This window comes from Polyodon spathula, chromosome 2 (genome assembly GCF_017654505.1).
Source record: "Polyodon spathula isolate WHYD16114869_AA chromosome 2, ASM1765450v1, whole genome shotgun sequence".
Taxonomy (NCBI): Eukaryota; Metazoa; Chordata; class Actinopteri; order Acipenseriformes; family Polyodontidae; genus Polyodon; species Polyodon spathula.
In genome coordinates, this window is record NC_054535.1 from 108,258,285 (window position 1) to 108,272,552 (window position 14,268).

At 43.5% G+C, this 14,268-nt stretch overlaps 1 protein-coding gene across 1 annotated transcript in view; it reads left to right on the forward strand.

Annotated features, from left to right (window-relative positions):
- The first annotated feature begins 618 nt into the window (after positions 1-618).
- LOC121327397 (nucleolar protein 6-like) overlaps positions 619-14,268 on the forward strand; it is a 55,748-nt gene continuing 42,098 nt past the window's right edge. The window contains 8 exon segments of the mRNA XM_041271432.1: positions 619-814; positions 1,572-1,802; positions 2,695-2,811; positions 3,266-3,445; positions 5,653-5,818; positions 5,996-6,130; positions 10,687-10,850; positions 11,148-11,268. Coding sequence (XP_041127366.1) covers positions 767-814; positions 1,572-1,802; positions 2,695-2,811; positions 3,266-3,445; positions 5,653-5,818; positions 5,996-6,130; positions 10,687-10,850; positions 11,148-11,268 — 1,162 coding nt within the window. The 5' untranslated portion in view covers positions 619-766.

Genomic DNA, 14,268 nt, shown 5'->3' on the forward strand with positions numbered 1-14,268 from the left:
GTGTGCAAGACTTCAGAGACTCCGCCTGCCGTACACCGTGTGCAAGACTTCAGAGACTCCGCCTGCCGTACACCGTGTGCAAGACTTCAGAGACTCCGCCTGCCGTACACCGTGTGCAAGACTTCAGAGACTCCGCCTGCCGTACACCGTGTGCAAGACTTCAGAGACTCCGCCTGCCGTACACCGTGTGCAAGACTTCAGAGACTCCGCCTGCCGTACACCGTGTGCAAGACTTCAGAGACTCCGCCTGCCGTACACCGTGTGCAAGACTTCAGAGACTCCGCCTGCCGTACACCGTGTGCAAGACTTCAGAGACTCCGCCTGCCGTACAACGTGTGCAAGACTTCAGAGACTCCGCCTGCCGTACACCGTGTGCAAGACTTCAGAGACTCCGCCTGCCGTACAACGTGTGCAAGACTTCAGAGACTCCGCCTGCCGTACACCGTGTGCAAGACTTCAGAGACTCCGCCTGCCGTACAACGTGTGCCAGGACTTGAGGAAGAGTCGCGCAATCTTTTGCCGTACTGGAGCGTGTGGTGCACCCAAGCTTTAATGGGCGGGGACATCAAGGACCATCAGAACTCTCAGTTAAACCAATCACAACGAGCGACCGTGCAGCGAGGGAGGCGGTTTCGGTGTAAGTGCGCTAGACTGTCCACGTGTGTGTTCCATGTGAGTCTGATACCCAAACCTGTGGAAGCGAGATTGAGCAGAAAATACCAACCAAAACCAAATCAGAAACAACAATATCGCAATAAACTAGAAGATGAAGAGGAAAGGGCAGGAGACGGCGGTGACGGAGAATGAGAACGAGGTACGATGTGATCATAATTAATAATGAAGACCAGTGAGCGTAGACAGTCTGGGTTCAGTTGAGCACAATGCTGCATTTTAAAAATGTTTATTTCAGAGATGTGGGTTTAAATGATAGGACTATTATTAATACGACTATCAGAACCCAACAGTTATTCAGTGCAAAATATATATATATATATACATATATATATATATATATATATATATATATATATATATGTGTGTGTGTGTGTGTGTATAGAAAGATAGAGAGATGCACTACCGCATTAGCTTTGATGTAACGCAGGGCGGGATGCAAGTAAGACTCCCATTGCTTGTGAGTTATACCACCCATTCCAGGTTTTAATACGAGCTTGATTAACCACAGTATTTATGGAGACCGCTCAGGTGTGTCGTCTTATACTTGCAGTAAAACCAGGAATGGATCAAGTTGCTGTGCAATGGTAGCCTTGTGTCCATCCCTGACTGACACTGTACAGTTTACCCCAGGAGTTTAAAGTTGAGCAGTAAATGGTTCCAGTTCAGAAGCTGCCAGTGTGAGCGTGCCCTGGAGTTGAGGAATGTCCCTGCATAACAGCTCTGTGTTCTCTGCAGCCCAAAATAAGATGAGGCATATGGTAAAGTGTTCTCTTGTGCCGAATGATGATTGTTGATTAATACCTGCCTGATATTCCATTAGGGAATGAGTTACCGATTGCACCTCTGCCAAGTGTCGGAATTGTGTTCATAAATATTTACTGGTGTGTGTGTCCCAGGAGGAGCTGTCGGACCCCTCGGAGGAGGAGGAGGAGGACGGAGACGAGGGGAGCGGTGGTCCTGGGGGTCCGCTGAAGAGGAGCCGTGTTCAGGGGAAGAGTTTGGGGGACGGGGTCCTGAAGCCTGTCAAACTGACCAAGCAGCAGCTGTACAAACCCCCCACTAATGAGGAGCTGAACCGCCTGCAAGAGACCGAGAGCCTGTTCCACTCGAGCCTGCTGAGGATGCAGGTGAGAGCCGGCCCTTCCCTCTCGGCCTCCTGAGGCCACTCAGGGTGGTCCTGGGTATCTCAGTCAGTGGGTCCTGGTTAGGACTGTTTAAAGGAGTCCCTAACAAGGTTTTACAATGAATTCTCTTAGTTCTTATTAGCAGTATTTGCTGTATGTTATTGCCACTGGTCCCCCGTTTGTTCTGTTTAAGGTCTTGCAACATGCTGTACTTTGTCTTCATGTGTAACCACGTGACGTTCAGCAAAGGCACCGGGATGCAGCAGTGTATCTGAAGTGTTAACACTGAAATAAAAAGAAGAGAGAAGGTGGAGAAACAAGGTTCTGTACATACAGGGTGTAACAATAAGTAGTATGGAAATGTATTGATTTAGCGTATATTTAAAGAATATTTAGATATATTTAAAGAATATATTCACACTAGCTGAAGTACCAGGCACTGCCTGAGGATGTTTAATATTTCAGTATTTCATGCATGATAAATTGGGGAATGGTGTCCTTATGGTTTCCTATAAGTTACTAATCTTGGGTGTCACTCAATACGCTCGGACCCCTTTCCCTTTCTTTTAATTTTTTTTTGTGGTTTTTGCCACCTCTCACAGTGGGTTTATGCAGTACACTTTTTCATAGCCTGGCCAGTTTAAATTCATCTGCTTGTATGAATCTCTTGTATGTGATGCATGCAAGCCCTGTGTCCTGGATACAGCCTCACGCGTTTAATGTCCTGTGTATTTGTCTCTGGTCCCTCTGAAATGGTAGTTCTTACCTGTTTGAATCTCCTTTATATCTAAAATGCCCCCCAGTAATGTGGTGTACCTCCTGTTAGACACGCCCTGCTCTGTGTCTCCTGTATAATCCTGTTTGAATCGCTGTGCACTGTGTGTTTGCTGTGCAGATGGAGGAGCTGCTGAAGGAAGTGACTCTTTCTGAGCGGAGGAGAAAGACGATCGACTCGCTCGTGCAGGAAGTGACATCGCTGCTGGCTAGTGTCCCTGAGACGACTGACACAGAGGTAAGGGGTCAGCCGTCTGACCTGCTGTAAAATCCATGCACCTTCCTTAGGGTTTGAACCACAAAATCATGCTACGCCTGCCAGAAATACTAGAAGAAACTGAATAAATTAAAATGTTTTGAGTCCTGAATGTTGTCTTGAGGACATTGAAAAAGTCTTCCAATCACTGAGATGTTTGTCACCGAGTTTATTAGGTTTCTTTTAGTATTTCTGAATGTAGCACTATTGAGTATTGAGTAGCTAAGGTTTGATTCTGTAGTTTAATCGCAGAAATATATATTTTGTAATAATGCATTAATACTTTGCATTTCTGAAGTTGCAATTACATTGTAACATTCTCAGCAACAATTCAGTATGGTGCTATTGAAATAGAGCTTATTCTGCTTAAGAATCTTGTGAGCCAGGACTCTGAATTGCTTGGATATTAACCCCTCTGCCCTGGTGTGCCCCCCAGCTGAGTGATCAGGCCTGGGTGCCACGTGGTGTGAAGGTGCCCCTGCTGCAGGTCCCCTACTCTGTGAAGGGTCGCTTCAGAATGGCACCCCCCCTCTCTGTCAAGCTGGTGGGCAGCTACCCCCTGGGCACCTGCTCCAAACCTGACGTCAATGTGGACCTGGCCGTCACCATGCCAGCGGTAAGAAAGGCACCGCCTCAATACAGAACGAGTGGGGGCAGGATCTGTGATGCAGTGTCTTTGATTTCAGCTGCTTTATATGCCTGAATAATTAGCCTGACATGCAGCTGTAAATTGTTGGCTCCAGACTACAGCATTATAATGAGGGAGCATATTATGAACAATTGTAATTGCACGTGCATAGTGAAAGGCACAAAGCTGTCTCAGTGTGGAGTACACCTTTGAGAACTGTCTTGCACCATTGCAGCAGTGCAGTTATCTGCAAAAAAAAAAAAAAAAAAAAAAAAAACACTTCCAACTCCTACCTCCAACCTAGACTTTCCCAAATGAAAACTAGTTTAAAATAGGTACAGTACAATAAAATGCAGTTTGCTTTTATATAGCGCACTTTACATTAAGAAATAAGATAACACTAACTAGTATGTTTTTAAATTTGATTTCAAAGATTTGGCTGTGCCAGCGTTCTTGATATGACAGGGAATGCAATTCCAAATGCAGGGAGCAGAGTACCTACAGGCCCTCTTCGCCTCTCCTGATTTTAGAAAATTTCTAGGAACTATCAAGTTTACATTCACTGATCTCGAGCTGCGACTCAGAGCACAAGGCACCAGCATTTCCTGTACATAGAAAGACCCAAAACCATGAAGAGCCTTATAAGTAGTAATCAATCCTGAGTTTACCAGGGAACCAGTGCAGTGATTTCTGAACTGGAGTGACAGGTTGTGAACGCTGTGTGCGAGGCAGCACTCTGGCTGAAGCGTATTGAACCAGTGCAGTGATTTCTGAACTGGAGTGACAGGTTGTGAACGCCGTGTGCGAGGCAGCACTCTGGCTGAAGCGTATTGAACCAGTGCAGTGATTTCTGAACTGGAGTGACAGGTTGTGAACGCCGTGTGCGAGGCAGCACTCTGGCTGAAGCGTATTGAACCAGTGCAGTGATTTCTGAACTGGAGTGACAGGTTGTGAACGCCGTGTGCGAGGCAGCACTCTGGCTGAAGCGTATTGAACCAGTGCAGTGATTTCTGAACTGGAGTGACAGGTTGTGAACGCCGTGTGCGAGGCAGCACTCTGGCTGAAGCGTATTGAACCAGTGCAGTGATTTCTGAACTGGAGTGACAGGTTGTGAACGCCGTGTGCGAGGCAGCACTCTGGCTGAAGCGTATTGAACCAGTGCAGTGATTTCTGAACTGGAGTGACAGGTTGTGAACGCCGTGTGCGAGGCAGCACTCTGGCTGAAGCGTATTGAACCAGTGCAGTGATTTCTGAACTGGAGTGACAGGTTGTGAACGCCGTGTGCGAGGCAGCACTCTGGCTGAAGCGTATTGAACCAGTGCAGTGATTTCTGAACTGGAGTGACAGGTTGTGAACGCCGTGTGCGAGGCAGCACTCTGGCTGAAGCGTATTGAACCAGTGCAGTGATTTCTGAACTGGAGTGACAGGTTGTGAACGCCGTGTGCGAGGCAGCACTCTGGCTGAAGCGTATTGAACCAGTGCAGTGATTTCTGAACTGGAGTGACAGGTTGTGAGTGCCGTGTGCGAGGCAGCACTCTGGCTGAAGCCTGTTGAACCAGTTGGCGCCGATGTAATTTAGAATCAGGAAGGCCACAATGACAGTTTCAATTTGAAAAGCAAACTTGAAAAAAAGTTGTCAGGATGTTAACAATGAAAAGAAACATGACAGGTACGTTGTTTAACCTTTTCCAGTTCAATGTCGGACCCTGTCCCACATCATCAAAAAGACATAAAGCACAGGTGTCTAGTCGATTGTTCTCCAGAGATAACACGGACATAACAAAGGAGGTAGCTGCTTCTGCAGCCAGCGCTCAAAGAATATCACGGACATTTGCAGAGATTTTTGAGATGTTACAGTAATAAAATAATGACTTGGATCGCATTATTGAGGAGTTTGGTGATAAAACGAGTGATCAGGAGAGGATTTATCAGTATGCACGTCTATAAAGAGGTATGTGAAACATACAGCGAATTGTGATTCAATGCCTTTTGAACTTGTTTTACTAAAAAAAAATGTTTTAAACAGTGCGTGTGAAAATAAATTGGACCTGACAAGCGCTGAGTAAATGGACAGCAAAGGGTTAAACAGTTGTAGCAACACATGGGGACGTGGAACGCTAAATTTTTCGGAACCTTGCTACTTGCTCTTTAAAATAACGATAATAATAATAATTCTCCCTCCATCCCCCTATAAGATCCTGCACCCAAAGGACTACCTGAACCAGCGCTATCACCGCAAGAGGGCGCTGTACCTGACCGGCCTGGCGCACCACCTGTCCTCCAGCCACGCCTTCGGCAACCTGCGTTTCACCTATCACCATGGAAACCACCTGCGGCCCCTCCTTCTACTCACTCCACTCGGTAAGGTCCGGCCCAGTCGAAACGCACTGTGTGATGCCAGGCGCTAGGTGGGATTGTGTGAACCAGGCAGCTCGAACTATTCACACTGAAAAAATATTTAAAAATGTCATCTGCAACAAATTGCCTTATAGGCTGCCTGCTGTTTCCTAGACTCAGTGTCTCTACCTCTCTCCCCAGGTAAGGAGGAGCGCTCGGTGACCCTGCGGCTCCACGTCTGCCCCCCCGCCGGGTTCTTCAAGCCAAGCCGGTTCCACCCCCGCAAAAACAACGTGCGCACGGCCTGGTTCCTGGGCCAAGAGACCCCCCAGCAGGGTATGTAGCGCTCCGGGGGCAAACTTACCCCTGTCTCTCCAGGAAACACAACCGTCACAGGGGTCTATGTTTAGATTTTTAACTACTGGCCCCTCGGGCCACTGAGCTAGTGTTTTTACTGGCCCAGATACAATTTTATCTGGCCAAATATATTTATATATTTTTTTCATGACGGTTTTTGATGTAACTTAAAAAAAGGATGGTAAGTAGATTCAAGTATCTGAGTATCCATTGGGACATCTTACTGTGAGACTGGATGTGATGTCAACGAAATGTCTGGGAAACTGATGCCAAACAAGGCTATAATTACATTCTTTATGATTTATTGATTTCAGCGCTTTCATTTTGGCTTATTGATTGCTTAGTTAGTTAAGATTTGCCGCGGGAACGAGTCCCAGCACAGCACTTCAGTGTGCAGTCTCGGAGTCTGACTGTACAACAAATCTGACGCGCGGCGGGAAAGTTAGGGTTAGTTTGTAGTTATGTTTTTAAAAAATGGTTTGTAAATTAATGTTCAGTTTTTTGACACACTGGCCCATTTTCCTGGATTCGTGAAACGGAAACCATGTGCACTAATATATACTAGTTAAAGATAACCGTGGTGCTTCATAACTACCGGCCAAACTGCGATCTCTACCGGCCCCGGGGCTCCGGGCCATGGTTAATGTGTAACCCTGCATCACCTGGACCCCAAAACAGTCCAAAGCAGTGCCAGCACAGCTGTGTGACTTTGCAGTGATATTGCAGCACAACTTTGGCCCTTCGCTTGATCTGTCTGTACAGTTGCAGTGGTGCAGAGTGAGCTGCAATATATGACCAACATAGTAGAACTGGAAGCAGCGACAATTGTAATTCTTCATGCTTCGAAACAGTAGCGCAAGGAAACCGTTTCTGCAAGTAACTCCAATACCAGTAAACTCATTATCTACCATTCTAATGCTGTATGTATTTCCACAGCAATTTAATTAATCAGTGATTCAGTCTAACCGTTTAACGCTCTGGGAAATACAACTGACGCTTCATATAAGCAAGCTTTGAGAATACAGGGGGGCCCCAGTTTCACCAGATCTCATCAGTCTGGAATCGTACAGCTGGTAGTTCTGTCGAGGAATTCTGTTTGATTATCCTGGTATTATCATCAACTTAAAACCTGGTATTCAAATTGTAGCGGACCTGTAAAATCCAGAGAGTGGAAATCCTCCAAAACAAAGTGTCTGTCCCTTACTGCTTGGGTGTCCCCATGCACACCAGGGGGTAGTGAGGGACTTTGCAAGAATGTGTGGGTATTTTCAAGCACACAGTCTTGAAGGTACAGTCGGCGCTGCTTTATTGGGACGCATACAGTGGCTTGCGAAAGTATTGACCCCCCTTGGCATTTTTCCTATTTTGTTGTCTTACAACCTGGAATTAAAATTGATTTTTGTATGGATTTCATGTAATGGACATACACAAAATAGTCCAAATTGGTGAAGTGAAATGAAAAAAAATAACTTGTTTAAAAAAATTCTAAAAAATAAATAACGGAAAAGTGGTGCATGCATATGTATTCACCCCCTTTGCTATTAAGCCTCTAAATAAGATTTGGTGCAACCAGTTACTTTCAGAAGTCACATAATTAGTTAAATAAAGTCCACCTGTGTGCAATCTAAGTGTCACATGATCTGTCACATGATCTCAGAATATATACACCTGTTCTGAAAGGCCCCAGAGTCTGCAACACCACTAAGCAAGGGGCACCATGAAGACCAAGGAGCTCTCCAAACAGGTCAGGGACAAAGTTGTGGAGAAGTACAGATCAGGGTTGGGTTATAAAAAAATATCCGAAACTTTGAACATCCCACGGAGCACCATTAAAGCCATTATTAAAAAATGGAAAGAATATGGCACCACAACAAACCTGGCAAAAGAGGGCCGCCCACCAAAACTCACGGACCAGGCAAGGAGGGCATTAATCAGAGAGGCAACAAAGAGACCAAAGATAACCCTGAAGGAGTTGCAAAACTCCACAGCGGAGATTGGAGGATCTGTCCATAGGACCACTTTAAGCCGTACACTCCACAGAGCTGGGCTTTACGGAAGAGTGGCCAGAAAAAAAGCCATTGCTTAAAGAAAAAAATAAGCAAACACATTTGGTGTTCGCCAAAAGGCATGTGGGAGACTCCCCAAACATATGGAAGAAGGTACTCTGGTCAGGTGAGACTAAAATTGAGCTTTTTGGCCATCAAGGAAAACGCTATGTCTGGCACAAACCCAACACCTCTCATCACCCCGAGAACACCATCCCCACAGTGAAGCATGGTGGTGGCAGCATCATGCTGTGGGGATGTTTTTCATCGGCAGGGACTGGGAAACTGGTCAGAATTGAAGGAATGATGGATGGCGCTAAATACAGGGAAATTCTTGAGGGAAACCTGTTTCAGTCTTCCAGAGATTTGAGACTGGGACGGAGGTTCACCTTCCAGCAGGACAATGACCCTAAGCATACTGCTAAAGCAACACTCGAGTGGTTTAAGGGGAAACATTTAAATGTCTTGGAATGGCCTAGTCAAAGCCCAGACCTCAATCCAATTGAGAATCTGTGGTATGACTTAAAGATTGCTGTACACCAGCGGAACCCATCCAACTTGAAGGAGCTGGAGCAGTTGTGCCTTGAAGAATGGGCAAAAATCCCAGTGGCTAGATGTGCCAAGCTTATAGATACATACCCCAAGAGACTTGCAGCTGTAATTGCTGCAAAAGGTGGCTCTACAAAGTATTGACTTTGGGGGGGTGAATACTTATGCACGCTCAAGTTTTCTGTTTTTTTTGTCTTATTTCTTGTTTGTTTCACAATAAAAAATATTTTGCATCCTCAAAGTGGTAGGCATGTTGTGTAAATCAAGTGATACAAACCCCCAAAAAAAATCAACTTTAATTCCAGGTTGTAAGGCAACAAAATAGGGGAAATGCCAAGGGGGGTCAATACTTTCGCAAGCCACTGTAAGCGACTGTCCCAATTAAGAGAGGCTTTTGAGACGACCTTAGTCACACTTTTGTGTTTCTAAAAGAAAAATAATGAAATCACATTATATTTAAATGTTAAATGCATCATTTAAAATACAAGTCAAAGTTAATCACTGTTTATTTCTACATGAGAGGAGAAAGAATGAAATCGGACTCGCGTCCCTGCAGTGGATTCTTTGGGTTTTTGTTGTCTGCCCCGTTTCAGTTTTAAAAGCTCAGGCTAGATGACCGGCTGATCTAGCTGCAACATGATTTGTCAGCATGGATTTGTTAACGTTTGTGAGATTACGAAACGCACTTTGTGCAGCGGGAAGTCAATTCCAACCGTCCAGGGTTGTTATTATTTAATTTGTTATGGGGGTGTTCACTATGAAGAGGTGTACAGTAGTCTATAGCTGCTACGCAAACTCATTCAGCAACCCCTTTCTCCGAAAATAGACTCTCTTCACCTGCCCGAGAATTCTATGTTGCTGTACACAAATCAGCGAGAGGCATTTGAGAGCGGGGACAGGGGCCAGCTAAGAGGCAGAAGATGATTTCTTCTATGTTCTTTCCACAGTGGACAGCTCAGTTAGACTGCATTGTGGTGTTGAAGCTAGGGGACAGTATGCTTTCTGCACTCGGAGAGATATCAAAGTGGTGTGCCAGGGGTGTATGATGTGACAACGCACTTCAGAACAGCATTACACAGTGACAGTGTGAAGCAGAGGCAGACGAATACAAAGATTAGCATCGTGCATTCACAAAGCAACACCAGTAGCTGAAGCGGTCACAGAGGCAGTGATGTTGTTCTGTCACTGTTGTCAGCATAACCTCATGAGTGTAACAAAGACCCGATGTTTCAGCAGATTGTTTGTAAACAGCAGTAACAGGACAAGAACGGTTTTCATTTAATGTAAAGAATAGTTCATTTTTTTAAATCTGGTGTATTTGTTTTATTTATTACATAAATAATTATTAATATATGAGTTGTTGTTGTTGTTGTTCTGTGTAAGTCTAGGTTTAAGGTTTGTCAGCAATCCCAAGGTTTTTCAGTAGTGGTCTCACTGGTGTGAACACTTAGGGGTTGACGTGTTTGATTCACAATGTAATTCAAGGTTATACTCTACCAGCTAAATGTGCTGGTGAGCATGACGTGGGTGCCATATTAAGAAATGACTTAATGTAGGTTTCTGTGTACTTTGTACAAAGCATTGTAATACTGCACTGATGGAGACACAGGAGAGCTGCAGTATCTTTGCATGCAGTAGTATATCATTTTATAATCGGATAAAATTTCCAAATTTCACAGTGATTAATTAAAGTCTAAAAAAATATATAGTGATAGCAGACCAGACGTGTATATTCATGAAAAGCTGTCAATATAAAAAGGAATGGTTTAACCCAACAGCGCTCAGGACAATACTGAATTGACCATCAGCGAGCAATGGGGGACGTTTCAAACTGGGACCTCAGTAACACAAGCACATCAGACTGGTGTTCATGCAACACGTGCAGAATGCCCCCTTCTGTTTCTAACTGTCTGTTTTTTCTCCTGGTCTGGCTGAGTGTAGGCATCAGCGAGCCGCCCACCCCTCACTACAACAACTCTGTGCTGAGTGACATGTTGCTGGAGTCTCACAAGAGCTTCCTGTCTGCCAGCGCTGCCGACTTCCCCGGCTTCAGGGAGGGGGTGGCTGTGATCAAGGTGTGGCTGCGACAGAGAGATCTCCACCAGGTACAGCTGCTTATTCACTCTTGAGAACCAAAGATCTCTGTCCGTTCAGCAAAGGGGGTCCCAGAGAACAGCAACACGATTACAGAACAATTTACCAAAACGTTTGTCTACTTACATGTTTTAGTTTCTTATCATTTTAGCTGCAGCACATCTCTCCATCACAGACACAGGACAGGCCAAATAATAATGTGCAGTTATGCAGTTCATACTGAAAGGAAGGGTCTGTCCTTTTCCCTGTGTGTGTGCTTTGCAGATTGTTTTCATCCCCTCATGGATCTGTGTCTCTCCCTCCTGCAGGGTTATGGCTGTTTCAATGGCTTCCTGGCCTCCATGCTTGTCGCCTACCTGCTCTCCAAACACAAGATCAACTCCATGATGAGCGCATACCAGGTGCTGAGGAACGTGCTCCAGTTTCTGGGTAAGTGTGAGGGGGGGGCTCCTCTCGTAAAGGGTGAAGCAGAGATGGGAACGGCAATAAGAATCTCAGCGCCCCAGACAAGAGGACAGCTTTCTTCCAGTCGGCTTTTAAAAACACTCAAAGGAAGTTAATTGCATTGATTGTTACCCAGTTGTTGTTGGAAGGAGGACAGCTTTTCTGGTTTTGACGTCAACACGTTTGTGAATTTTAAACTCTGCTTTAAGACACTAGTAAACAGCGCACCCTTACAGTGTTCTCGTACGTCTGGCTGTGATGTGAAATGTGAACCGCTGTCACCCAGTCATTCTGTCTTCAGTTAGGTCTGTTTTTATGGGTGTGATAGGACACAACAGTAAAGATGAAATTACATTTCAGCTGCTTTGAGCATTTTGTTGTTGGCTGGCACCAGTGCCAGCCTCATCAGATGCCCAGATCCATACATCATGTACCTTGCTAGGAATCAATTGGCTGTGAAGTACTTAAAAAATAGATGGTGAGTAAGTAGATTCAAGAAAATGCACAGAGTCCTTTTCTTCAATCAGTTGCCAGGTTTATTGAAATATGCAGGGAGTCTGGTCCCAGGTACAGGACATACAGAACTCAAAATTACAATGTTTGCGTGACATTAAATACCCTTCTGTATAGATGGTCCACCTCCCCTTTCTCTGACACTTAACCAATGGTCAAGGTAATTTAATTTATTGTGTGAGTGTTAATGTGTGTGTGTCTGTGTGTGTAGTCTAGTGTGACAACCTCTGAACTCAGTGCATTCTTCACACTCCTGGAGAAAAAAGGTCCATACATCTGCCTTTTGTTATCTCCTTGCGACCCCCATTGATGCCAGTGGGATTATCTCTTTTGATCTCTCTGAAGTCTAGAGCCTGTTCCCTTCTAGTCCACAGCATTGTTATCTCATTAGCTTGCAGTCATTGTTGGGCAGTTTGTAGACGCATCGTCTCTATCAGTGGTTAGCAGTACATGCAATTTGAACCAAACAGTCTGCTATCTGCAATATTAGTCTCTTTTCAGAAAAGAACACCAGTATAGCTCTGCTAGTCCACATGCGTAGCAAACCCTTAATCAATTCTCAATCCATGTTTTCCAACATACCCTACTTTTAGAATATAAGATGGAGGGGGGTGACCCGCTACAACCAAGTTGCTCACGTGATCCCGAGCCCTCAGATGTCCTCTTCTCTGGTTCGGAGTAGTCACATCAAGTAACGTGTTTGTATAATATATTATAGTGAAGCATGTTCCTTTATTCTAAGTCTCTCCATTATGTGTAGGTATCTACCTTGCCTTCGCCTCTTTGTAATCTTTTATTGTACTGCCTATTTCTCTTTGAAGCCAATTCTGGATATTGGTATGTTGCTCTGACCTTACACATTTAGGTGAATCATTGTTATTTTTAACTTGCATATGTAAAATTCCGTCATTCTACAATCCAATATTCTAGCTCGACCATCTCAATCTTAAAATGCACGTAAGATTGATTACAAACTAAAACTATGACTTAAAAATGATCACTATACATTGAACAAGTACTAAAATAGCGTGTGAATGCTTAACTATCTATATGTAACACATTAGTAGGTAAGTGTTTCTTTTCTCATAGTTATAAAAAACCTTAATTATATCTCGTGATATTCTCTATACAATACCCCCACAAATATAATCATTTTGCACAACACTTCTACTGCTAACCTATTACAAATAATGTTAACATGAATTTCCCTTCATTCATTTTAGACATATACAACACTGAATCATTCAAATGTCACGTTCTTTTGAAAATGAATGTCCAGTATAGCTGACAATATTCTTCAGTAGCACAGCAGTTTTCAATGGTCTCGTCCCATTCACAGCCCCTGCTGTACGATCAGTTGTTTCACCGTTGTCTCCACCTGTGTCCCAATACTTGAATCTCCATCAGAATTATTTATTTTCCAAACCTAGAAGAAAAATCAAGTGCAATATTAATTCTTTTGATAACATCTGATTTCATTTAAACCTTCAATGGGGTTATTCTCTCCTTGAATTTTCTTTATTTCATCTGGGAATGTATAGGCTATTAAAGCAGTTTGTAACAGAGAAATATAATACTCGCTTCTTAAATCCAGTGATCTGTTTAAGCCTTTGTAAGCTTATTTATTTACAAGATCTCTACTGGTGTTTAAGTGCAAAGTCTTTTTATTTTTGTCTTATCACAAAACAGCTATTTCTGAGCACATCACCCAGAATCGAAAAAAAACTTCAAGTTAATATCTTTTATACAATCTTTATTGATTTGCACAAGTTTGTCCATAGTTTCATATGGAACTTTCCCAATTGGCACCCTAGCCATCCCCCATTTTTTTGTTTTTTTGTTTTTCATAACCAACATTTGTTCCCCAATTTGAAATTGTAACCCTTTAGGTAGGGGCTTAGTCCTATGCTAATTGTGCACTACTTCGATTTGTGCTTATAATTGACAAAGAAACCCCTGTAGGGTGATAGTATACTAACACAGACAGCCTAATGTCAACCAAAGATTTTACACTTAGTTGCTGGTCCATTTAGTATACATTATCCCTCAGTGATATCTTGTATATGTAATATTCCTTATTCAATTTTATTCAATTTTCAATTCAATAACCCACCCTCTTGCAGCTGATAAAACAGTAGCCTATTAGGTAAGTTATTTAGTCTCTCTGTGTTAGTTTATGTGCCTGTAGCAAACAGATTGCTTTCTCTGTTTTTATTGTTTTTTAAATCAAGTTATAAAACCCTTTTCAAAAACATGTTAGTTTGATTAATATCACGCCATGCATTTTCAAGAATTTACAAATAAATCTGTTAATTCTTGAAAAATAAGTTTCTAAATAAATCTGTTAATTCTTGAAAAATAAGTTTCTAAAAACTTTCCATAATCAGTACTGCTGATTATCCAGTACCACTCCACCAAGCCTACAGTCCTATACTGCACTGTAAAATCTCTTGCCTAAGCCTACAGTCCTAT